Below are 25,892 nucleotides of genomic sequence, written 5' to 3' on the forward strand. Positions count from 1 at the left end.
TATGCTCAAATTAACATTTAAAAAATTATTTTGGCTGAAAATGCTATTTTTTTAGTAGAAAACCACATTTGTAATAAATGATGATATGAACTATACGCTTCGACATTTTTATTAAATTGAAATTTCTTTAATTCACTTTTTTTCCAATATGTGTATAAGGAGAATGGCAAAAATAACAAGCATCCAAGAAATAACTTTAATACTTGTTTAATAGATTATAATGTAATCTATTTGTTATTTGCTCTAATTTTTCCTGTATTTATTGAGAGAAATAAATAATTTAAATTTTTTAACAGCTGTATTCAAATTAATATTATGCTAAATTGCTTGTATTGATAAAAATATTTTGAAGTCGTCATAAAGATTTTTTGTGACTAACAATTCCAAAATAATATTTTTAGTACATGACCTATAGTTACGTGTATTATTTATAATCTGATCTGGTCATGTCCTTATCATAAAAGGAACCATGCATCAAAACAATTGACAAATTAATTCGTTAAATAATTCTTATTTTACAACTTCTTTTTTCGTAATTTTTTACGAAAGCAATGTCTTACAGCGTGTTTCCAAGTAAACCGAAGTTTGCTTTTTTCAGTAATATCATCTAGAAAGCTTTCATGTATTTGAGTTTTATAGATATTCACTTTTAGCTTATCAGCAATTCAAAATAATTTTAGAGCAATCGTTAACTTACTGTTTATGTTCAGTAAAAAACTACAAATATTTAATATTTATATATTTATTAAGTTACGTTTCAGCTATATTTATGTATGTATATAAATATTATTTTAAATATTTGTGTGCAGAATTATTTGTCTATGTATGCCCAAAATTATTATTCAAAATAAGAAAGCACAGCAGATAATTATTTAAACCGATGTTGATACGAAAATGCTCATAAATGATTTTCATTTTATCTATTTTCTATTTATGTGACTGAATAATAGTTTATTATAATATAAATAAACATACATTCAACCATTATTTTTTTTAAACTTTTACAATTTCATTTAATCGATACTTTTTCACACTTTATTTCATCGACATTTTTGAAAATGTTCGCACTTTTATGCAATCGATACTTTTAAAATTTTAACAATCAAATACTTTAATATTTTATCTTTGATACTTTTAAGGTCGTCACAATTTTATTAAATCTATATATTTAATAACTTCCACGCTTTTATTTAATCGATAACTTTTTATAGTTTGCACACTTTTATAAAATCAATATTATTCTAGTTCTTATACTTTTTTTTAATCGATTATTGCATACGTGGGACGTTTTTATTTAGTACATTTTCTTATAAGTTCAACAATTTTACGTATTGTAGTTTTAACATTTTTATTTAATTGATATTTCATTTATTGCGTTTTAAAATTCTTAGGTAGGCTCAAAATTCTAGATATTTCAAATGGCAATTTATTAAAAAATACAACAAAAATTTCTATTGGAAAATATTTGAAAGCAAAATTTTGTATGCTTGTTATTTTTGTCAATAGAATATAAAATTCCTAAAGAAAAACCTACATGGGTGTAGATAAGTATAAAAATATTACTTCCTGTTCTTTCACAAAACTTTTAATTAAAATTACTCAATATGATATGTATTTATCACTGTCTTTTATTTAAACACCAGAAAACTTATTCTACTACTCAAGAATAAATGGATAGTACCACTTCCATAAAAATTCATAATTTTCTCAGAGCTCATTTCACTTTGAAGTTCAATTTTTAAAGAAACAAAATTTTATCATTTTGTAAATGATATTTTCATTAGAAGATTCTCTTAAAATCATTTAATAATTAAATACGTAAATAATCATTCCAAATATTGGTCTAAAAGCAATTCAGAGCAAAAATTTCATCTTCAACCATTTGAACAATTGGATTTAGATGAACAATTTTAGAAGTTATAGACTTTCACAAAAACACACAGACAAACACTTTAAAAACAAACATTGTAAGATTTGTCTAAATTTGATATGTTTCTTAGACGATTTCATACCTTCAATCAAACGTGTGGTAAAGCTCTAATACCATTTATAAACATTTAAATTATACGAAATACAGCCTATAGTTAAACGAATGCATCAGCTTGAGCAGTGCTTTTATCTGTTCCAAAACAAGTTGTGAGCCTTTTTTGGCACTATATGAAAATTTACATTGTACTTTAATTTCATTCCAAAGAAATAAAAATTAACAACCATTTATTTAAAATCCTTTTGAAAGTTCTCAGTCCTTAGAAAACCTTTAGAATTATTTCGAGTTCTTTTTAGTTTTAAAAAACAAAATTTTTATTACTGTAACTAGTTGATTAAAAATTTCGACAATTTAATCAAATATGTATTAAATTTCAGAACTTTAATTCTCTGCAGCATCACTATCAAAAGTCTACATAAATGTCAAATTATAATATTTTTATCATTGAAAATAATCAGATTATGCGGTTTGAGATATGAATCATAATTGTATGAATGATGATATGAATCATAGTTAATAATTCCAAAATCTATTTTGAATTTTGCATTTGATGATTCCTCCATATTGAATATGCATGAGCATGGTAATATTATTAATGGAAAGTTTCATACATAAATCCTTTGATTTTTTTTATTTTTAGTTAAAATTGTATTTGGAATATTACCTAAATTGACTAAAGGAATTTTTCTAAAACTCTTGTTTATATAACAATTCTCTTCTTCGAAAGAAAAAAAAATTCAAAAAATATACAATTTTTTACAACGATGACTATCCTGAAGAAATTCTACTTAATATTTCGGAAACATCTGAGCAAATAGTTACCCCATAAGAAAGCTCAGTTTTCTGACGTGAAAAATATAATATTATTTAAACACTTAATGTTATTAAAACGTTACGTTTAGATTGCTAAAATGCCTCATAACATCTTATTTTAAGTACCCCACAATTACAGGATTGTGAACAGGGCTAGGAACAAACAAAGCGCTGCAAAAACTAATGACATTGCTAACACTTTAATCTTTCCCTTTGAATCTTGCAAGCGCCGCTCAAGATTCAAAAGTTTGTCGTGTTCTGGGAAGGGGGTTTGGCGCTGTAAGGAGGTGGTGCCATCGGTAAATTCACATCCGATTCAGCCTCATCGCTACTCAAGTTTAAAGCAGGATTTATGCGACCATTCATTTCCGATTGATATGTCTTGACCATCGCAATTTGGGCGTTGAGGACACTCATCTCACCTTCATGGGGCTCTTGAACCTTAAGGATGTCGTCAGGAATGTTGACCACGCAGTGGAAGATGTCCAGTGCAGGAGGGATATGTCCATTTTCGAAGAGCCATTTGGTGGATCTGGACACTGCCAGCAACGTTGACAAACTTATTAACATCGAGAGGGTTCGGAACGGGAAAAGTTGTTCTCCTGTTTCTTCGAGGAAATATGGGTATTTGATGAGAGCTGGTAGGCCAACTATTTTTTCACCACCAAGAGCTCTTAAGAGAAAGCCTATTATATAGGCGCAGAGGGAACCATATGTATTGCAGAATTTCTTGAAATGGACGACACACACTAGTTGTGGGAATAGCATCACGTATACTAAATCGGAAGATAGGTACCATAAACCATATATGGATTTGACCGTCAAGGCCATGGCGGTTGCCATGAAGCCAACAAAAAGGATGGCGCCTTTCATTACCCATATGATTTCTCGTTCTGAAGCCTGTAATTAAAGTATATTTGTAAAATTAATCGTAAAAATTATCAAAATTAAGATTTGTTCAGATTAACTATCGCGTTACATCTAAAAATCTTAAAATTAAACGTGATTTTAATTTAGCCTAAAATTAAATTTAGTTTAAATTTTTTTTAATAAAAATATCACAAATAATATCTTGTGGTGATATATTTTAAGTGATTCTTATGTATTTCTGACACTTTTATCTTTGGAGTATTAAAAAAATAAATTGATTTAAGGCAAAATTGCTGTATCATAAGTCAATGATTAATTTCGACTTGATAATGAATTAAATAAACTAAAAACCCACAAAATGAGTTCAAAATATTCCGAAACTGAAATACTGACTATTAGGCAAGGTGTTATAAACGAAGATAATACGGAAATGACGTTTTAAAAAAATTTTACTGTTGAAACACGGTTATCTATAATTTGCATTTTTTAAGAACATTTTATCGTTTCAAAACAAAATAAATTAAAAACTACGAGATATACGGGAAAAAAATTCGTTGAATAAAATTCTGCACAGACAAAATATGGCATGACAAAGTTTGCCGAAAAACAATACGTGAAGAAGCAGATACTAATGTAGACCAGATATCACAAGAAAAAAAATCACGTGGATCATAGGACAGGATAACATGCAAGCGGCTTACAATGAAACTGATAGTGTATTAGACATGCAACCATGCATCCATGCTGGTAGAACTACGTACATAGGATAACATGGGATAATTTATAGTGAGAGTTGCTTCTTACATTTTGTCGAATGATTAATTTATAGATGTTTCTGGCAAACATGGAGGCTGCAGATAGAATGGAGGAATCTGAAGATGACATGACGGCCGCTGATACTGCCCCGAGTCCGACGAAGGATACAAAGGCTGGCGTGAGATATTGTAAAACCATGGGCAGCACAAGAGGCGTGTGGTCTGCATCCAAAGGCAAGGGACCGGGGAATGAAGTCAAGTTCCAGGCTGTAAATAAGTAACAGAAGAAAATAATTTTCTGAAAATATACAGTTAGAAAGTTAGTATAGTTAAGACTATTAGAATATGGTGAAAATAATCGTATTTTTGGCTCTATGGGAACACAACTCAGTGATTTTTGCTGAAGAGTCTTGGTAAAGATTTTGGAAAAATTAACAAAAAATATGGTTTTACAATATGTAATAAAATTTCTTAAATGTAGTAAAATTTGGTAATTTCATCATGATACCTTAAAACCTGATACCTAGGTTCAATTTTGTAATTTTCAAATATGTGATAATTTCTGGTAAACCGCTGCCATACGTACGGAAAAAATACCAAATGAATGATTTAAATACCTTATATTTTGGTTTTTAATACAAGAATTAAAGGTTTTTTCAGAAGGAAATGTCATTATGTAAATGTCATAGTTTTATTAGAATTTTTTTCTCCTCGTGATGTATTGTTAATGTAGTGATTATTAAGTTGATTATTGTTAATGTATGATAGATTGAACGTCTTATTTTCACAGTGCAATTATTTTAATTTAGACTAAATAATCAAGAAAATATATAACTGTTGCATTGTAAAGTAAATTCTGTATTTTCAAAGTGAAAACAGCAATGATTATCGTTAATGTAGTATTAATGAAACTTTGTACTTTCAGGTTTTAAATCAGGTTTTAATTAATAATGATACAAAATTCTGCATTTTTAGCTTGAAATTAGAGATACTAATTGTTAATGTACGGTTCATAAAGCTCCATATTTTCAATCAGTAATCCAGTTAATTATTGTTAATTTTCACGATATAAATAATTACATTAGATACTAATAAGAGTAATAATTAACTGCAGCTGAAAATAGCAGATGTTAATAACTTACGTATTGTATAAAATATTCGGGAGGACTTTAATTAAAAATTTCAAAATGTTTGAAGCTATTGGATAAATTTTAATTTTGTATATTAATATGAGATTAAATAACTCAGTCAGATACATTTTTTCCTATTAAATTTCCAACAAAAAAACATTAATTAAAATTTTAAACAAAGTACAAGGCTCAGCAAAACTTTTGTCTTGAAATCAGATGAGTTATTTCACGAAAAATTTCTGAAAGGCATCGAAACTATAAATTACGTATTAACTATAAATTAAGCTATAAATTACGTTACGTAATTATTTAAAATTAATGTAGTTATAAATTAATAAAACGAAAATTCATTTATGCCTTCGAAATTAAAACAATTTGGATGAATATCAAATTAAATATTTAATCAATCTAAATAATACAAGTGACGAGAAGTAAATGTAGAAAAGAAGTTATATACAGGGTGGCCACTCAAAACAGATTTCAGATTTCCCTGATTTTTCCAGGTTTTCCAGTTAAAATCTTAAAATTTCCAGGTTTGTGTTTTTTTCCTTTTTTCTTATAAAGGGTAGGATGTGTACAAGAAAAGTGTCTGTATTATAAAATATCTTATTCAAAATGTCATTTTTTTAAACATATCTTGAAAAAAAAAAATTTTCTTACAAGATATTTTTTTATTATTTTTTAATGTTCTGGTACAACATAAATTTTTTAAAAATTAGGACGTGGAGAAAATTATATGCTTAGCTTGCAGAATATATCGTTTTTATTGAATAATTTTAATTGTTTTTATTGAATTTAATGTGTTACTTTAAGTAGTATTTGCTCAAAGTGTACCTACAAAATGACAAAATCAGAATAACAAATAAAACCTTGGATAAGTATTGTTTAATATATTTTCATTAAGGAAAAGAAAACCGTTTCAGGTGATTATATGTCAATAATTTTTAATAATTGCAGTGGCTCCCAAAAGTGCTCACTCACTTATAACTTATATTGAAATAGGTAATAAAAATTCAATAATCAAAATGAATATTTTACAATGGGTATTTGATAATAAGATGTATAATCTATTCTCAGCAAAACTGCACGCAATATTTTAAAAACATAGCAAAAGTTAATTTTTTAATCAAATAGTAACAAAAATGTTACCCCACGAAAGTCATCGTACATTTAAATGTTTTGGATCTCAGAATTAAAATTATCCTCTATTGCTATTTTTATTTAATTATTTTTCATTTCTTTATTAGCAATTTAGTATCAAACCTATAATAGCAAAATTATATTTTAATTTTTGCTTGTTAACTCCGTAATATTTTATTTTATCATTTAAAAATGATTTGTAGTCGTAATAAAATAGACCAAATTTGATTATTTGTCTTCCTAAGAGGTAAATAAGTAATGAATATGTTAAATTAGTTTACTGTATTCAATTGAACTGTGCAATATGTGATAAAATGCTTAAACGAAGGTCTTCAAATCAGAGATCAAAATTATAAATTTTGTGGAAAAATTCATAAATTTGCAATTGAGTGTTGTAAAAGTTTCTGTAAAAATTTTTAAAAAATATTCTGCGCGAATTTCATCTGACAAAAAAAAAAAAACTAGTTGCACTTATTTTCAACCTTTAAAAGCTATTGTAGATGCTAAAGGAAACTCCACTAAATGTTAATTTAACGAAAAATTTGATTACTAATAGACTGAGTTTTTTCTTTAAAAGTGTATGATGACTTTTGCGGGATAAAGTTTTTGTCACATTTTGATGATTGATTCCTTAAAAATAAACTTTTCCTTTGTTTTTAAAATATGTTTTTAAAATATTTCATATTGTCATTTAAAATATTTCAGTTTTGTTAAGATTAGAACACATTTTTTATCATTAAATATACATTCTGAAACATTCATTTTAATTAATGAATAATCTTATTTCATTGAAAGTCATAAGTGTATCAACACTTTTGTGAATCACTGTAATTACANTGTTCCCATAACAAATCAAAACCTCTGGGTGTACTGGATTGGAGATCGATCGTTCTCTGATTCAGGTCAAAATTACGATCTGTGGATGAATGAATGGATGCATGAATGGGTCCGCCCTATAAACGGGTGTGGAGCATGGTGTGGCAGAAGTCGAATTCTTGGCCATAGATGGCGCCACTGGAAAACAAGAACAATCGCACCCCCTCTGCCCAAACAGGCATACGTCAACAACAACAATACAAGAATTAAAGGTTTTTCAGCGGAAATGTCGTTATGTAAATGTCATAGTTTTACTAGAATTTTTTTTTCCGTGTGATGCGTTGTTAATGTAATGATTATTAAGTTGATCATTGTTAATGTATGATAGATTGAACGTTTTATTTTCACAGTGTAATTATTTTAATTTAGACTTTAAATAATCAGGAAAATATATAATTGTTACATTGTAAAGTAAATTCTGTATTTTCAAAGTGAAAACAGCAATGACTGATTATTGCTAATGTAGTATTAATGAAACTTTGTTCTTTCAGGTTTTAAATAATAATTATACAAAATTATACATTTTTAGCTTGAAATTAGAGATACTAATTGTTAATGTACGGTTCATAAAGCTCCATATTTTCAACCAGTAAATCAGTTAAGTATTGTTAATTTTCACGATATAAATAATTACATTAGATACTAATGAAAATAATAAATTAGATATATAAAATGCTGCTAAAAATAGCAGATGTTTATAACTTACGTATTGTATAAAATATTCGAGAGGATTTTAATGAAAAATTTTTCAAAATGTTTGAAGCTATTGATTAAATTTTAATTTTGTATATTATATAGCAGATGTTTATAACTTACGTATTGTATAAAATATTCGAGAGGATTTTAATGAAAATTTTTTCAAAATGTTTGAAGCTATTGATTAAATTTTAATTTTGTATATTATTATGAGATTAATGGGAAAAAATGTATCTGACTGAGTTATTTAAATTTCCAACTAAAAAACATTAATTAAGATTTTAAACAAAGTACAAGGCGCAACAAAACGTTTTTATTGAAATCAGAATAATGTGCTATTTCTCGAAAAATATCTAAAAGGTATCGAAACTATAAATTACTTATTAACTATAAATTAAGCTATAAATTATGTTACGTAATTATTTAAAATTATAATAATTATAAATTAATAAAGCGAAAATTCGTTTATGCCTTCAAAATTAACTAATTTGGATGAATATTATAAATTAAATATTAAATCAATATAAATAATACAAGTGACGAGAAGTAAATGTAGAAAAGAAGTTATATAAGACAGACAAATACAAACTATTCTGTAAAAAATTCCAGATCAAATTACGGTAAAAAGCACTGGCACTCAGGGTGCCGGTACTATTTACCGTAATTTATCATGGCAATAACTTTTTACCGTAATCCATTTTTATTGGAACATGTTAAGAATCAACAATCTGATGTACCGTAATTTCTTCAATAATAATTACTGTAAAGACTACTGAAAATCACTAAATCACTCGAATTAAATAAATATTATGTTAATGCCATTTTACGTAAAACGTGGGCGTTACGGTTAAATGGATTTTACGGACGATGTGCCTATAGTGCCGGTACTTTATACCGTAATATGATACGGTATTTTTCATAGTGTAATGAATAAGATTTAATTTGATAAGTTATTTTAAATTTCTTGAGTTAACACAAGAATATTAGTTACCTGTTGCTTTAGCTACAGCTCCAATGATCATGGGTGGAACGGCCATTATTAGACACCCTACCGCTGCAACATAGGATAAGAGCTGAGCACGGAAGGCAGTCTTTGATGATAACACTCTTTGGAAATATACCTGAAAAGTTACGAAAAAAGTAACATGGGAATTAGAGTACAAATGATAAGGAAGGATAATATGTTTAGATGTTTAACGGATTTTAAATGAAAGTAAAATATAGAGTTAACACTCTTTAGAAATATGCCTGAAAATGTACAAAAAAGTAACATGGGAATTAGAGTGTAAATGATAGAAAACGATAATATATTTGAATGTTAAACTTACTTGAATGAAAATAAAGTATGAAGATAAGTTATCTTTAGAACATATTTCAATAGTTACAAAAGATAAACATGGGAATTAAAGGGCAAATGATAATAAATTATATCATATTTGGATGCTAAACGTATTTTAATGAAACTAAAATATAAAGATAACACTCCTTGAGATATATCTTAAAAGTTACAGAAGATAAATATGAGAATTAAAGGGCAAATGATGAAAAAATAATTAAATACTTGATTGTTTAACGTGTTTTAAATGAAAATTACAATATAAAGATAACCCTCTTTAGAAATATGCCTGGAAATTTACAAAAAAGTAACATGGGAATTAGAGGGTACATCATAAAAAACGATAATATATTTGAATGTTAAACTTACTTGAATGAAAATAAAATATGAAAATAAGTTATCTTTAGAATATATTTCAATAGTTACAAAAGATAAACATGGGAATTAAAGGGCAAATGGTGAAAAAAATGATAATTATTTGATTTTTAACGCATTTTAATGAAAATTAAAACCGAAAGATAAAACTCTTTAGCCCGAAAAGTTATAAAAAAGTAACATGGGAATTGGAGTGCACATGATAAGAAACGATAATATATTTGGATGTTAAGCTTATTTTAATGAAAATAAAATATAAAGATAAGTTATCTTTAGAATATATTTCAATAGTTACAAACGATAAACATGGGAATTAAAAGGCAAATGTTAATAAAATGATAATTATTTGATTTTTAACGTATTTTAATGAAAATTAAAACCTAAAGATAAAACTCTTTAGAAATATGCCTGAAAAATTGTAAAAAAGTAACATGGGAATTGGAGTGCACATGATAAAAAACGATAATGTATTTGGATGTTAAAAGCAACTTATAGGAAATATTAAAGTACAAAGAGTATTTCGTACTGTGCGTGATTGATATTTTTACATTGCATTTCAAAAATGATATAAAAAAGTATACACATTAGAAGAAACAAATTAGTATCAAGGGAGAAAAAAAAAGACATCAAAATCGCTCGTAGCACTACGAATTAAAGCGGGGACTGAATATTCCAAAACCTGTTTGATTAAAGGAATGAAATAATTATTCTAAAAGCTCTATCAAGTTTCATTCCTGCTTTTTTCCTGCCCATGACGCTTCATTAAATAAAATTCAAACTAGGATAAAAAATAAGAAAACTGTTGTAACCTAACAGATAGAAACTGAAACAGGACTGATGATATAGTTTTATTTCTGTTGTCTGAGATTTGAAGGGTCTGGTTCACTAATAAACGTTATTCAAATTTACTTTTACTGAGATTTGAAGGTGGTTTTAATAAACTTTATTCAAATTTACGTTTACTTTTACTGAGATTTGAAGGTAGTTCTAATAAACGTTATTCAAATTTTCTTTTACTGAGATTTGAAGGTAGTTCTAATAAACGTTATTCAAATTTACTTTTACTTTTACTGAGATTTGAAGGTAGTTCTAATAAACGTTATTCAAATTTACTTTATTTCCTTAGACCAATCAAAAGAATTTTGACGTTTTTTTTTGTCCAGTCTACCTCACTGGTGATTCAGCAGATTTCCGTTGTATTTTTTCCCCCCTGATTTAAATATTAATTTGAGATCTCTAACGTGTATACTTTTTTTTGGTTTTGTCTTTGTGAAATATTTTAAAAATAATCAAATCAAGAAAAAATGAACTAAAAATTGTGAAAATATTTAAATCAAGAACGGTAATTACGTAAATTTAGGAGACATTGTTTCTTTTAAAATAAATTACTTTATTTGAAAAAGATTATAACCTAGGCGTGATTACAGAAGATGCTATTGTTTCGGGGAAAAATAAAAATTTTATGAGATTATTACTTTAATGTTACAACTCGTAAAACAAATATTAAACCGAGATTAGGGAAATCAGTAAATATTAACCAATCTTTTCTATTCATTTGTTTTTACCTTTATATACACCCAATTATACATAAATATGTTAAGAATATATAAATGTGCATCCTAGTATTTTTTAAACACTTATATCAATGTAATTTGAGCAAGGTTATTCATCCCCTTAAGAAAATTTCGTTTCTGAGTTTGTAGTATATGTTCTTAATGTATCTTGTACTTGAAGCAAAATTACATCTTTAGCTTAAAAATTTCATATCATTTGAGAACTCAAACAAACATTCAATTAAGTGACTAACAACTTTTAGAACTTTTACAATATTTAATTTGCTTTTTGAAATTTTGCCATTTTTTAATATGTTTTATAAGATTGACATACAGATGGTGCTAAAAAAGCATTTTTGAGCATATGAAGTACAAAAATATCCGTTTGTATAATGCTGCGCAACAATATTTTAATGTTTTTGAACTTTTACAGAATATTTCGTTTGTCGAGGAAAGCTGTTTTGAATCTTTTATACTAGAACTTTTGGTACTAGGATTCTGAACTTTGAACATCTAACAATGTTTAACATCAAGAACAATTTTAGCCCCCATCCGTAATATCGCTTAAAAGTTTTAATTACTTCATTCAGGAGGAACGTTTAAAAAACGATTTTTTTACACTAGTTTGACATTACATTAGCCATTGCTATAAATAAAATTGCAAACGATTCTGTTTATGATTTTATCTCATGTTCTTTTTCTTAATTCATGTTCTTTTCTTTAATTATTTTGTGGATTGGTACTACATCACTTAGAATTTCTAAAGTTACCTGAAAGGTAGTGTTTATTTTGTTTACAGTTTTGTTTTTAAAATGTGTTCCTGGGAAAGAAATAAGTTGAAATTTATTTTAAAGACCATCTGAATGCTACGACAAAATGGTACAAAATAAAATAATTAATTCTTTTTTCAAATAAATTAAAAAAAACAACAGCTATTCTATGGATCTGTACGAAAAAGTGATAAATAAAATATTGCTTGACCCTCTTATAAAAATCGAGATCACGTAGCCCCGGCCAATTTTCAAGTAGTTTGGTGAAGCTTATCATAAAGTATGTTACAAGAATTTCTAACAAACTGTTTAAAGAAAGTGGATGAAAAGTAGATGGTTTGCGAATAGCAATGATAACTTTAAATAAGCCATCGACTTTTGATCTACTTTCTATGAAATTTTTATAAGAAATTCTTGCAACACAAATTTTTATAAAAAAAATTCTTACAACTTTTATGATAAACTTAATATAAAATTAACATAATACCTGGAAAATTAATCCAGACAATATATTTATATTTTATTTTAATAAGAGACACATACAATATTTTATTTATTACTTTTTCATGCAGACTCATAATTGTTTCTTAATTTTTCAAATTATTCAACTCAAATTAATAATAATTCAAAAATTAATAGTAATGCAAGTTAATAATTCGAATGATGAGTCATTTAATTTCATGATCCTTTAATTTAGAATCATGAATAAAATATACACTGGTGGACAAAATTAAGAGATGGAAGACATTTTCCCAAATATCTCAAAAAATACTGAATATAAATAAAAAAAATTTGGTATGGATATAGCTTATTCCATGATAATAAAGTATGCAAAACAAGAATGAAAGTGCCATTCATTGGCAAGACCTATATCCCATAAGTCCAATGTAGTCTGAACTTAAGGATAAAAGATGACAATAAAAGTGAGGANTGAAATTTGGTATGGATATAGCTTATTCCATGATAATAAAGTATGCAAAACAAGAATGAAAGTGCCATTCATTGGCAAGACCTGTATCCCATAAATCCAATGTAGTCTGAACTTAAGGATAAAAGATGACAATAAAAGTGAGGCTTGTACAGTGTGCGTTGCCTCTACTATGGTATATGGTCACCCCTGACAGACAGACAGCATGCACAACGAGTATGCATGCAGTTAATAAGGGAGTTAAGGAGGACTTGTGGAAGACTCTCCCATTCTTCCACCAGAGCAATTTTTAACTCCAGAATGGTTATGGGGGGAGGTTGGCGCATCGCAATAGCTCTCCCAAGAGCATCCCAAGCATATTCAATAGGATTCAGGGGATTTGGCTGGCCAATCCATTCGTTGAATATCCTCGCTTTCCAGATACTCATCAACCATGAGAGCCCTATGTGGTCGCGCATTGTCGTCCATAAATATGAACTCAGGGCCAACAGCGCCCCTGAAAAGACGCACTTAGGGCTGTAGGACCTGTACCTCTGGGCATTCACGGAACCATTGTCAAACACATGGTGCGGTGTGCGGGTATTTTGCATGTGCGAATGAATGTGCGAAAATGTTTCCCATCTCCTTATTTTGTCCACCAAATTTTGGATTGATTTATGCACAAACTATTTCAGAACCATTGGGGCCAAATTAAATAATAAACAATGTTAATAGTCCGTACTTGCCACGGAATTCCACCTAAAATAAGTAGCAATCCATAATCTAGCCATAATCCGAAGTACATTGGATCCAGTTCTCCAACCCAATCATTGTCCGCCAAAGATAAGCTTCCTACTGCTTCGTTGGTAATACAGAAGGGAATGCAAAGCCACTGTAATTCAATAAAACCCATGCATTAGAGAAAAAAAATGAGGTATTATGCAAATAACCTATTGATAATATTTCAGTGAGTAAAAGAAACAAGTCTGCAATTTTTTTCTAAAACTCACAGATGTAGCAAAGATTTACTACGTACTAGATAAAAGAAAAAGTTGATGAAAATTATTTTTTGGTAAAACTTTTTTTTTCATTTAATAAAAATAGCAGGCATAGATTTGATTTTTCTATTAGAAGCAAAGTTAAATAATAAAGAGTATTAATGACCAATATGAATTTTTTAAAGAGATAGTTGTTGTTGTTGTTGACGCATGCCTGCTTAGGCAGAGAGTGGGTGCGATTATTCTTGTTTTTCAGTGGCGCCATCTATGGTCAAGAATTCGACTTCTGCCACACCAGGTAAATAACGTCGTTGAAAACATTTCTTTAAAGAGCATGGAGTCGAAAATACGAAGAATGAGTGCTCCAATGATCTCTATTTCAGAAAATGAAGTAAGAGACGTAAAAGATAATAGACTGAATAACAGGTAATGGTACAAGACAAAATGAAGTAAACATAAGGAATTTTTTTTAAATTGTCTACCATAATGGATTTCTTATGCTTGAGGTTCGAAGTAAATTGGTTTGAATTAAAAACCACTCAAAATGAAAGAAAATATTGGCTTTCAACTAATGCGCAAAGAAGATTTGCAAATAAACAAGTTTAAAAAGTTGTGGTAATATTTTGACACGTTTTATCTGCAGCTATTTTTTTCAAAACTTTATTTACTGCCTCAGAGCTTCCGAGGTAGTAATTGTCATTTGTATATTCTCAATCACTTGTGCTGTAACAAAAGACGTTTGTGCCACTTTCTATTCTTCTTCTATTGGCATGACAGCCCTTCGTGGGTCAGAGCCTTCCCTAGAACCTTCCTCCATTCTGATCTTTTTTTTGCGATTCTTCTCAGTTAGTAACTCTATTCTATTCTATTATATTACTATTTAAAGATTGTGCCTGCACTTATCGGGGAGAGAGAACTCCCTATATTGTTTAAATAAACTCTGTTCCTTAGTTCTTTAACCTTCTAGAACTTTTTCAAAATCCATAAAAAATTGCGAAATTATATTATTAATTAATATTTTTTATTGGCTGAAATTGCTTCAAGTATTAATAATAAATTGTTTAAAATTATTTGGGTAAGATGTGCGTATAAAGGTCATTTTTTAACTAAATCTATTGTCTTTATATACATATATACAGTGTTTAGAAGATGCAATTTTTTGCTTTATAATTGTTTAGCAAAAAGTACATTAACTAAACTAGTTGTATTAATTAGATTGTAATTCTCTAAAATAATCACACTCAAAGTAATTTAAATATTTTTCGAGAGATGTCTAAGACAAGATAAAAGAAATCAGTTGTTTAGTTCAATATGTGTTTTATGTCTTTCAAGAAATTTGAATCAGCTGCACTTGTCTCAGTGTTATCAGCCTGTTGATAAAATAATTGAATTCAATTTAATTCTAAGCAATGTATTTTCTTTATAAAACATTCAAATCAATTCAGCCTGCTGATAAAAATCCAACACAATTTAACTGCATTATCAAACATTCGAATCAATTCTGACTCTTGGCAAAAATTTCCAATGAACTAGCAATAATATCGTTCACAAACTTTTATTTCAACACTTTGTAAGTATTTGAATACTTTTAGGCTCTTTTAGTACACATGACATAATTAATTTGGTACAGTACATTCTTCAATAATTTATTTTGTTAAAAAAGTAACATGTATTAAAAGAGCATATCCATTGCGACCCGACGATAATTTTACTTACCAGACCAGCAAATATACAAAACAGTTGAATGACATCAGTATATGCTACAGAATACAGACCACCAAACAAAGTATAAAAGAGTGCAATGCAAGCAGATACTATGATGGAGGTATTGTTATCCAGATCAATAATAACACTAACTGTGGCACCTGTAAGAATGCAAAAAGTATAATTATTACAGAATGAACTACTATTACTAATAATAATTATTATAAATCAGGCAGTTACATAAACATTTAAGAATGTATTTCATTTAATTTACATCAAATTATCATTTGGTAAATCATTTTAATGTTCAGAAAATAATTGTCTTACACAATGTATTATAAATAAATCTATAAAAGAGAACCCAAGTCAAAATTCTTGATGGTTCCATCAAAACTTTTTGATGGTTTATGTTGGTTTCAGTGCTGCTCATGATGGTACAACATCTTTTGATGGTCAACATCATTCTACATTTTCCATTATGCGTTCATGGTTTTTGATATGCCAGCAGGATGGAAAATGCTACTTTAATACTATGATGGTTAACCATCAAGAAAAGTTTGATTCTCATGAGCCAACAATTCATGATGATCCGTAATAGTTCAACTATACGTTTCCATGATGGTTTCATGGGAAGTCTTGTCAGTTCTCACGAATATACCATCAAAATAATGTTTTTTTTATGTTGGCCCATCGAAAATCAGTCCGAATTACTACATTGGAGTGATGGTGGTTCATAATCGGTCCGACATTTGATTTCTAAAGAAATTATGATGAAAATTTCTGATGAACATGAACAAACCATCAAAACAAGTTGCTATTTTTATGTTGAACCTTCATAAATCAGTCCAAATTCCTAATTTGGGGGGATGGTTACTTATGTTGGTTATCACCAAAAATATAATGGTTCATGATGGAATTATTGATGATTATCGTCAAGATTATGTTGGTCCATCAACGAAAAACCATCAAAAATTTTAATTAGGAAAAAGACGAATTTGTGTGGCTGTCTCTCTAATAAATACAGAACAGTTTGTGAAATTTGGACAGTGGGTGAAGGGGCAATTTTAGCCCCCGATTCTAAAATATGAGACGTGAAGAGTTGATTCCAAATTATTAAAATTAAATAAAAACATTTTACACCCTCATAAGCAACTTAGACACGTTTTGTTTGTCCTGCAATATAGGAAAATTCTAAATACACACCGAAGAGCCATTACATTATGACCACCCTCCATCTATAACAATGGGCTCGTCCAGGCTTTCATGGTCTCTCGTTTTCATGGGGTACATTAGGACCCATAATCCTCATAGAACATAGTTACAGGTTCACCCATTCATGGCAACAGTTTTTCCTGGGGGGGTATGGTATTTACCAACAGGATAATGCCCCATGTCATAAGGGTCGAATCGTCATGGATTGGTTCAAGGAACATTCCAGTGACTTTCAAGTCATGTCTTAGCCCCCAAATTCACTTGACCTTAATCCAATAGAGCGTTTGTGGTCCTACTTGGAAAACCAAATTCGTGCTGCCACGCTACCCACTCGCAATGTGAAGGAATTGCAAGACCAGTTGGTGAGCGCTTGGTACCAGATACCTCAGACTACCTATCAGCACCTTATGGAATCAATGCCTGGCGGGCGCTAGCAGTTTTGAGAGCTAAAGGCGGTTTCACGTGTTATTAGCAGGGTGGTCATAAAATGTAATGGCTCTTCGGTGTATATAACGCTGAATACAGACATAAAGTGGGAAAAAAACTTATGTTTGCATTGCCTCTTCAATGCATATAAATATTTAATATTCAGTATAATTTTTATGCAAATTATTAAAAATAATCGTTTTTATAACCGGCCTAAATAATTCTGTATAATTTTGCTGACCGTAGATGAATGTGGAATTATACGAAAAGCCACAGACGTTAAACGTTTGATAAATAAAACAAAAAAAATACTTTTCTGTAGAAACTCTAATGGACAGTATAATACAATTGATAAGATCGAAAACTTGGTTGTAAACCTCTTGCAGATATTTCATCTTGCAAATTTTTCTGCTTTGCAGTTACTCACTGGCACAATTTAGTGCACTTAAATTTCTTAAAACACGCAATTCATCAAAAGTCTAATTTATTTAGAACCAAGTTAATTCATTGTGATTCCGACATGGAGTTAAATTGAATTGCAACAAAAAAACTATAACAAAAAAACTATATTAAGTACTACCACTTAGTGATTACTTTAAGCAAGGCGGATGTTATCCGTTTTATCTTATTTGTTATTGAACTTTTTAGTTATTGAACTTAGAATATAGCTCATGGATATCTTAAAAACAAAATCTTCCATAAATTATTAAGGCATGTCATGTACTTGATGCCAAAATACCTGAAGGAAAATGCTTGAAGCCAACATACCTAAAGCAGCCAAGATGGCCGCTGACCAGAAGACCTCCCCGCAAAGTGCTGGCATGAAAAGTAAACCTCCCATTCTGCTTCCGAACAAATCTTGAAACGGATCCAACATAGTTACATATCCTTCCTCTCTCATCTTGTTGGCAAAGAACAAGCCCCCTGAGAACATAACACATACACATTATACATCATATTTCAGAACTTTTCATAAAATTTGAAATATTTGAAAGTGAAAAATGATTCAAATGTTAAAATAATATTTTATGAATCAGCAACTGAGAAATCAAAAATATTATGCAACAGCAAGATTGCATAGCTGTCAGTTCTAAGTTTAGGACATTGTTTGCTTTTGTAATTTATGATACTGATGTGTTTAGGAAGAAAAAAAATTGTTGCTTACCTAAAACAAGTGAGAGAGCATATCCAAATGGTGCTTGGCACCACCATATACCATTGCTATATATTGCCTCAGCAGTTCCGTTTATGTATCCTCCGCCTACCCAGGTTGCTAAATATTTAAAAAAGAAACACAATCAGAAACAATTTGATGCAATTGCTTTTTTTTAAAAATGTTAATCATAAGGAAATATGAACAAGTCTAATTTAAGATGGAATTGCAGACATTTTTTCAACGTACATAAAAGATCTGTTACATAAAGTTTTTTTTTATTTTTTAAAAGAAAAACATGTTTTCCGTAAATTTTTTTTTACATATATCTACAATCTACATAAATGAGATTTTCCTTGACACCTAGTTCTTTTCCTTGATTATAAATATAGATATGTTATAACTTATGAAGCGGTGATCACAGATGGTATATTTTTGAAACCACCATTAAATACTCTTACTACCAGTTTTCTTCTTATAAAATTTTTACTGGGAAGAATAGAAAAACGTGATATAAGTTATTTACATTAAAATCATGATATATGCTTAAATTATCATAAATATTTTCGCAACTTTTTTTTACTTTACTCTATAAATCTGCACCACATGTTCTGGTCGGAAATATCTTGCAAAAATGAAGAATACTGATGGTTAATCACAATGGTTAAGTAGCTATTTCTGGGTTTAAGACATTTGAAATTATATTTACTGAGTATCCTTTCACTGTGTCCAGTGTGCAAAAGAATAAGTGAAATACACTGCTATGTCACAGATGGTATATTTCTGCGACCACCATTAAATGCTCTTACTGCCAGTTTTCTTCTTATAAAATTTTTACTGGGTAAATAGAAACATGTGATATAAGTTATTTACATTGAAATCACGATATATGCTTAAATTATCATAAGTATTTTCATCACTTTTTTTACTTTACTCTATAAAATCTGCACATCACATGTTCTGGTCTGAAGTATCTTGCAAAAATTAAGAATAATGATGGTTAATCACCGTAGTTAAGTAGCCATTTCTGGGATTAAGCCATTTGAAATTATATCTACTGAGTATCCTTTCACTGTGTCCAGTGTGCAAAAGAATAAGAGAAAAACACTGAATAACTTTGAATCTAATAATTGAAATTTCTCCCGCTAGGCCTCCATCTTAATAGTTCGAAAGGCTAACTTCAATTGTGCTAATTAATTAATGCAGACGATATTTATGAAAGACGATATAGAAAATATTACGAAATAAGACACAATAATGTACTTTAATCTGAATAAACGTAAATTTTTCGTCGAATTCAGATTTCGGAATAGACGCAATCTATAAAATATGGTTTCACTAGTTTGGTCATTAAAGAGGTGCGAAGTTCGAACTCCTTAATGTTAATTTTACTTTTTTCGTATTTCGCCATAATTGTAAAAATTTTAGGCGTATCAAAAGAGCTTTTGAACTCGAATGTAAAATTTGTTTACCTAAAATAATTCTATGCAAAAAATACTTTTTAATAATTATTTATTATTTTCAATTATTTCATTTACTGTGTGAAAAGGTTTTGAATTTTAAGATATACAAATTCTTTCACCATTTTAAGGACTAAAATTTAATGTGACATATTTTAAAATTTGATTAAAATTGCATGAATAGTACCTGAGAGAAATGAGTTTTAATTGATATCTAATGGGACCATATTTCCCAGATTGTGGGTATCTTGGAGATCAGAAATCCAAAACAGTCGGGAAAAAAATTTATGTTTATTCAGAGAAAAAAAATACGGTTATCTGTATGTGATTTAGTAACTTAAAATATTGTCTGCACTAATTAATTATCATATAACCTCTTGAACCATTAAGATTGAGTCCTAAACGTGAAGATCCAATCATCAGATCAAAAGTTATTCAGGGTGAACTGTTTATTTTTTTGAATAATTTACATCAAAGAGTATAAAACAACACCGCCTTATGTATATTCGCAATGCACATGAAATTTCTCTACAAATAAAACTGAAGAGTGGTTCTCACAATATCACAAAAGAATACAGATAGGAAAAAAGAATATTTATTCCCTTCGGAATTCGAACCTTTACTGACTTGCATTATAATGTACCTCAATGTTTAATGTGCTCTTCAATGATGTTTAACACGTTGAAAGCCACGCTAATTTTTCATGGCTTGTTCGTCTGGCCACACGGTAAATAACTGCAAACTAAATTCGCAAATATAGACAGATTTTGCTAGTTTATAAAAGTTTAGCATGACATATCTGAAAAAAGTGGTGAATATATATGCCTACGAATTGTTTAAAAATAGTGGTGGATAAAAATCTACTAAATTGAATTTATTAAACCAAGAATCACAATAATTAAGTAAATTTTGAATAAATTTTCTGCAATTCCATAAAAAATTTTTATAATTCTATATCAAGTTATACGCTGTCAGCCAGCTGTTTTCGCGGCCTATGTGAAAGGTCAGTGTCAGCAAGCGTGACAGACGCAGCCTAAATGTAATTTCAGTGTCAGCCACCGGTGGTTGACGCAGCTTCCAGTGTCAGCCACCGGTGGTTGACGCAGCCTAAATGTAATTCCTGTGTCAGCCGCCGGTGGTTGACGCTGCCTAAATGTAATTTCAGTGTCAGCCACCGATGGCTGACGCGGTGCTCAACCTGTAAAGGACTTAAGTCTACAACAGCCATTGTAATTTGAAATTGATTTCAATTAATAAAGCAATAAAAATGTGTTTTTATTACCTGTCATGGTGAATATTCCAACGAACATTCCTATATTCCGACCCGCTAACATCACTTCTTCACTCTCTTCTAGATCACTGTCACTGTTGGGACTTCTCTTTTTCTTGCCAGCCCATATGCCCACTACTAAGATGATGACGTAGAAGAAGACCACAGATATTACACCAGCTATGTTGGTCGTCATTTTGGCTTCTCTCTTTTTCAACTAATTTCTTTTTCTGTTAATAGAGAAAGAAATACATTTTAAATAACCACTTCCGTCATTATAAATGGAAATATATATTATCAATTGAAGACTCTTTTGTATAGCATCAACTCTATTAAGTCTCATGCATTTGTGAAAAATGATATGGTTAAATTTGTTCTTTGCCAGATAAGCATGAAACAAAGACGACAATAGCGTAAAGGAGCCTCAAAGTCACCAATTTTAACTAAAATTTTAAAAGTGCTTTTAAAAGATGTGGTTAATTTTATTCTGTGTCTGATTAGCATAAAATTAAAACAGTAATACAGTAAATGAGCCTCAAATTCCCTAATTTTTACTAAGATTTTAAAAATGGTTTTAAGAGATATGATTAATTTCATTCTGTGTCAGATTAGCATACAATAAAAGCTAATAAAATAAAATAATAGGGGCCTCAAAATCACCAATATTCACTAAAATTTCAAAAATGCCTTTAAAAGATATGGTTAATTTCATTCTGTGTCAGATTAGCATAAAATAAAAACTAATAAAATAAAATAATAGGAGCCTCAAAATCACCAATTTTCACTAAGATTTTGAAAAGTGTCTTTAAAAGATATGCTTAATTTTATTGTGTGTCAGATTAGCATAAAATAAAAACTAATAAAATAAAATAATAGGAGCCTGAAAGTCACCAATTTTTACTAAGATTTTAAAAGTGTCTTTAAAAGATATGGTTAATTTCATTCTGTGTCAGATTAGCATAAAATAAAAACTAATAAAATAAAATAATAGGAGCCTCAAAGTCACCAATTTTCACTAAAATTTTAAAAGTGCTCTTAAAAGATGTGGTTAATTTTATTCTTTGTCTGATTAGCATAAAATTAAAACAGTAATACCGTAACGGAGCCTCAAAGTCACCAATTTTCACTAAGATTTTAAAAGGGTCTTTAAAAGATATGGTTAATTTTATTCTGTGTCAGATTAACATAAAATAAAAACTAATGAAATAAAATAATAGGAGCCTCAAATTCACCAATAGTCACTAAGATTTTGAAAGTGTCTTTAAAAGATATGGTTAATTTTATTCTACGGCAGGTGTCCCTATAGTAAAGCTTTCAGCGCCAAAGTTGCCAATTTCCGTACTGACTTCAAATGAAAAATAATATGGTTAATTTTATTCTAGGGCAGGTTTGCCTAAGGTAAAACACTCAATGTTTAGCTTATAGGAGAGTCTAAATCATCAATTTCCATACAAATTTCACACGAAAAGCAATGAAGTTAAATTTATTTTTTGGTAGGTTTGCCTATGTAAAACATTCAATATTTAACCTAAATGAATCTCAAAGTCCTTTCTGCATAGGGAAATAATGATTAAACATTTGTGGAAATTGATGGACAACTAGTGAGTTCCTGTATATTAAAACATAAACCATATGGACAAGGTATTCCTTACGAGTCTTAAAATGCCTGAGTTGACCATTATTGTGATGTGAGTTTGAAAGTCATAAGCTCTTCGCCAAAAAACTTTCAATAGGTTTAAATTTAAATTGTTAAGCAAATGGGGCCAAATAGATTTCTTTTAAATGAATAATTTTGCCGATTTTATAAATCCATCTATGACTTACAAAATATTTAATGTATATGGATATCCAAAAGTAATGCATATGGAAATAAGTACAATGAGTTTACACTTCTATTGCTGCAATTTAAAGTCCTTGTATAGGTTTTATTTTATAAACATTTCATTCTGCAATTTAGTGTTTTTTTACTAGACATACTATTTCTAGAAACTACTATAATAATTTTAGTTTTCCTTTCGTTCACAGTAAGTGAAAAAAAAAACTTCATGTCAGCACAATAGTTGTATTGCAAATACGTATTAGTATTATTTGTGATAAAAAAAATAGATAATGCTCAAGATAAGTTTTCAGGAAAGAATTATTGATTTTTTCTTCAATCCGAATGTTGAGAATCAAGCGTAACTCAAACAACTACCCATGTATTGCTTGGGAATATAATATTTACTTTTATATCCATCCTTCTGATGAAAAAATATTACTAGTTGGGAGAATTAAAGTGTTCTACTGAGATTTCAAATATTGGATAGAAGTACAAATCACGCACCAAACATATTTTTCAAATATATCGTAAGAACTTTAGATATGTTTCTTTAAGGTTGATTTATGTATTTTGATGAATTTGGTAAAGAAAAATTAAAGAAGATTTGTAGAAAATATTTTATTGGTCACTATTTAATGTTTTATTTTATTTGATTTATTATATTTTATTGAATACTATAACTCAAGGTTTTAATTGTTGTTCCTCAATAAAAACTGTTCTTTAAATGAGATGTTATTTTCACATTCAAGCTCGAAATTCAGAAAAAGTTTTGCCATTTTGACGAAACTATTTCCTGGGAAATGTTCTGAGGAAAGATAGTCAAAGTGGGAAAATGTCTTTCCTCGCAGATTGAATTTCGCTAAAAGCAGTAAGCAAAGGCTTTGCACATTGACTGACGCAATCAATTGGAAAATACAAAATAAATTAAAAGCAATATCGGTGAATGAATTCTCAATTATAATCAGGACTCGAAGCCCAAAACCTGCTCGACTAACGAGGTAACTAATGTTGCAAACGATACTAAATAATACAATCCACCTTGCAGATTGAATGCTAAAGAATGAGATTTGTCTAAGAATGAGATTTAATACCAAATAAATAACAACGATTTAAGGCACACAACTCATTTATTATAGATAAAACATAGTGACAAGAGCTTAATGGCAAGTACCAAACATAAAAATTCCATGAAAAAAAATAAATAAATAAAAAAGCGATGCTATTCTCTTTTTCTCAAGAGCATTCTAAACATTACCAGGGTGGCCGGTGGTATCACAATCTACAACTAATCCTTCACCCTTCCGTCATACCGTGTAAAAGATTTTTGTTGTTGTTGTTGTTGGTTTACGTCGCACTAGATCTGCACAATGGGCTATTGGCGACGGTCTGGGAAACATCCCTGAGTATGATCCGAAGACATTCCATCACAATTTTGATCCTCTGCAGAGGGGAGGGCACCTCCGCTTCTGTAGCCTGACGACCTGCACGTGATGTCGAGCACTTTAAGGTAGAGCAGTTTAATGAGGACTGATACCACACACCCTCGGGCTCCTTGCCGTCTGATCAAAGTGGTCACCCACCCGCATACTGATCGCAGTCAGTGACTTATGTGTTCTGTTGGGAACCGTGTCTTGACGGTCAGTCCACTGCGAGACACGATTTCTTAAAATCTCATAAAAAATGTATCAGAACCAGGGCATGCATCGAAATGACACATGAGTAAGGAAGCTTTTCGTTAAGGAAATATAACGCTCACATTTCGTCAAAAATCGTGTGATTTTGTGATGAAATAAATATCATAAGTAACGAAATACATGTTAAAAATGAGAGTCTCATAAATTCATTTAAAAGCAGAAACTATAACATGCAAACTTTTAGCTAAATAACTTAAAAATTAAGAAGAATTAGTCCTTTTAATATTTTTTAAAAGTTTTATCCTAAAAATTATTTAAACAAAAAGTGTTAGATATGTTAACAGTTTCTGCTGATTTTATTTTGCTGATTTATCAAGCTGATTTTATTTTACCGAAAGCTCTTTCGAATGCTTAAAGTGTGAAAACCTCATGAATTTTAAATATCTACTTTTCAGTTAATAGTCAATTTAAATGCAGTGTGGTTTACAAAATTCTACTTAGAATGTACTCTTAAAAACTGTTTCAATTTCAGCGAGGGGTTTAAAAAACCGCTACTTGAATACTAAAGGTTTAGAAAAATGACACCTTTTATTTTGAAGAAGGAATAAAACTGTTCCTACGAAACATTTTTAGAATATTTTAGATTCAAGCTACTCCGATTGAGATATTTCACAGTCTTATATTTATTTTTGAAAAAAGATTTTGGATACAATTTAAGCAGAACTTTTTATGTCAACTTCTTCTGATAAAATGAATATCAATTCTTTTTTGCAGAACCATTAAGCAATCTTTTTTAGAATCCTTTTCTATGATTATCCAAATAACATATTAAATCTCCGCCGATAAACTAGGCAAATTTGAAACTGCCAAACATGTTGACAGGTCATGGAATTTATTATGATTTACACTTATGTAGGCTTCGAAATTTTTTAAAGAGCAAATGCTTATTCCTTTCTTTTTCTCAAGTGTTAAAAGATAAAAACTACTATTACATAGCCGGTCGCCTAA

General features: G+C 29.3%; 1 protein-coding gene across 1 annotated transcript in view; it reads right to left on the reverse strand.

The window, feature by feature from the left end:
- Window positions 1-987: 987 nt before the first annotated feature.
- The window catches only part of LOC107449861 (choline transporter), a 52,320-nt gene continuing 27,415 nt past the window's right edge, over window positions 988-25,892 (reverse strand). Inside the window, exons 2-9 of the mRNA XM_016065526.4 lie at window positions 21,444-21,661; window positions 18,714-18,821; window positions 18,317-18,472; window positions 15,923-16,071; window positions 13,951-14,100; window positions 9,259-9,388; window positions 4,475-4,692; window positions 988-3,700 (exon numbers count right to left, since the gene is read on the reverse strand). Of these exons, the coding sequence (XP_015921012.2) occupies window positions 3,041-3,700; window positions 4,475-4,692; window positions 9,259-9,388; window positions 13,951-14,100; window positions 15,923-16,071; window positions 18,317-18,472; window positions 18,714-18,821; window positions 21,444-21,627 (1,755 nt within the window). The 5' untranslated portion in view covers window positions 21,628-21,661 and the 3' untranslated portion in view covers window positions 988-3,040. The remainder of the gene's footprint in view (window positions 3,701-4,474; window positions 4,693-9,258; window positions 9,389-13,950; window positions 14,101-15,922; window positions 16,072-18,316; window positions 18,473-18,713; window positions 18,822-21,443; window positions 21,662-25,892) is intronic.

The sequence above is a fragment of the Parasteatoda tepidariorum genome, chromosome 10 (genome assembly GCF_043381705.1).
Source record: "Parasteatoda tepidariorum isolate YZ-2023 chromosome 10, CAS_Ptep_4.0, whole genome shotgun sequence".
NCBI classification, from domain to species: Eukaryota; Metazoa; Arthropoda; class Arachnida; order Araneae; family Theridiidae; genus Parasteatoda; species Parasteatoda tepidariorum.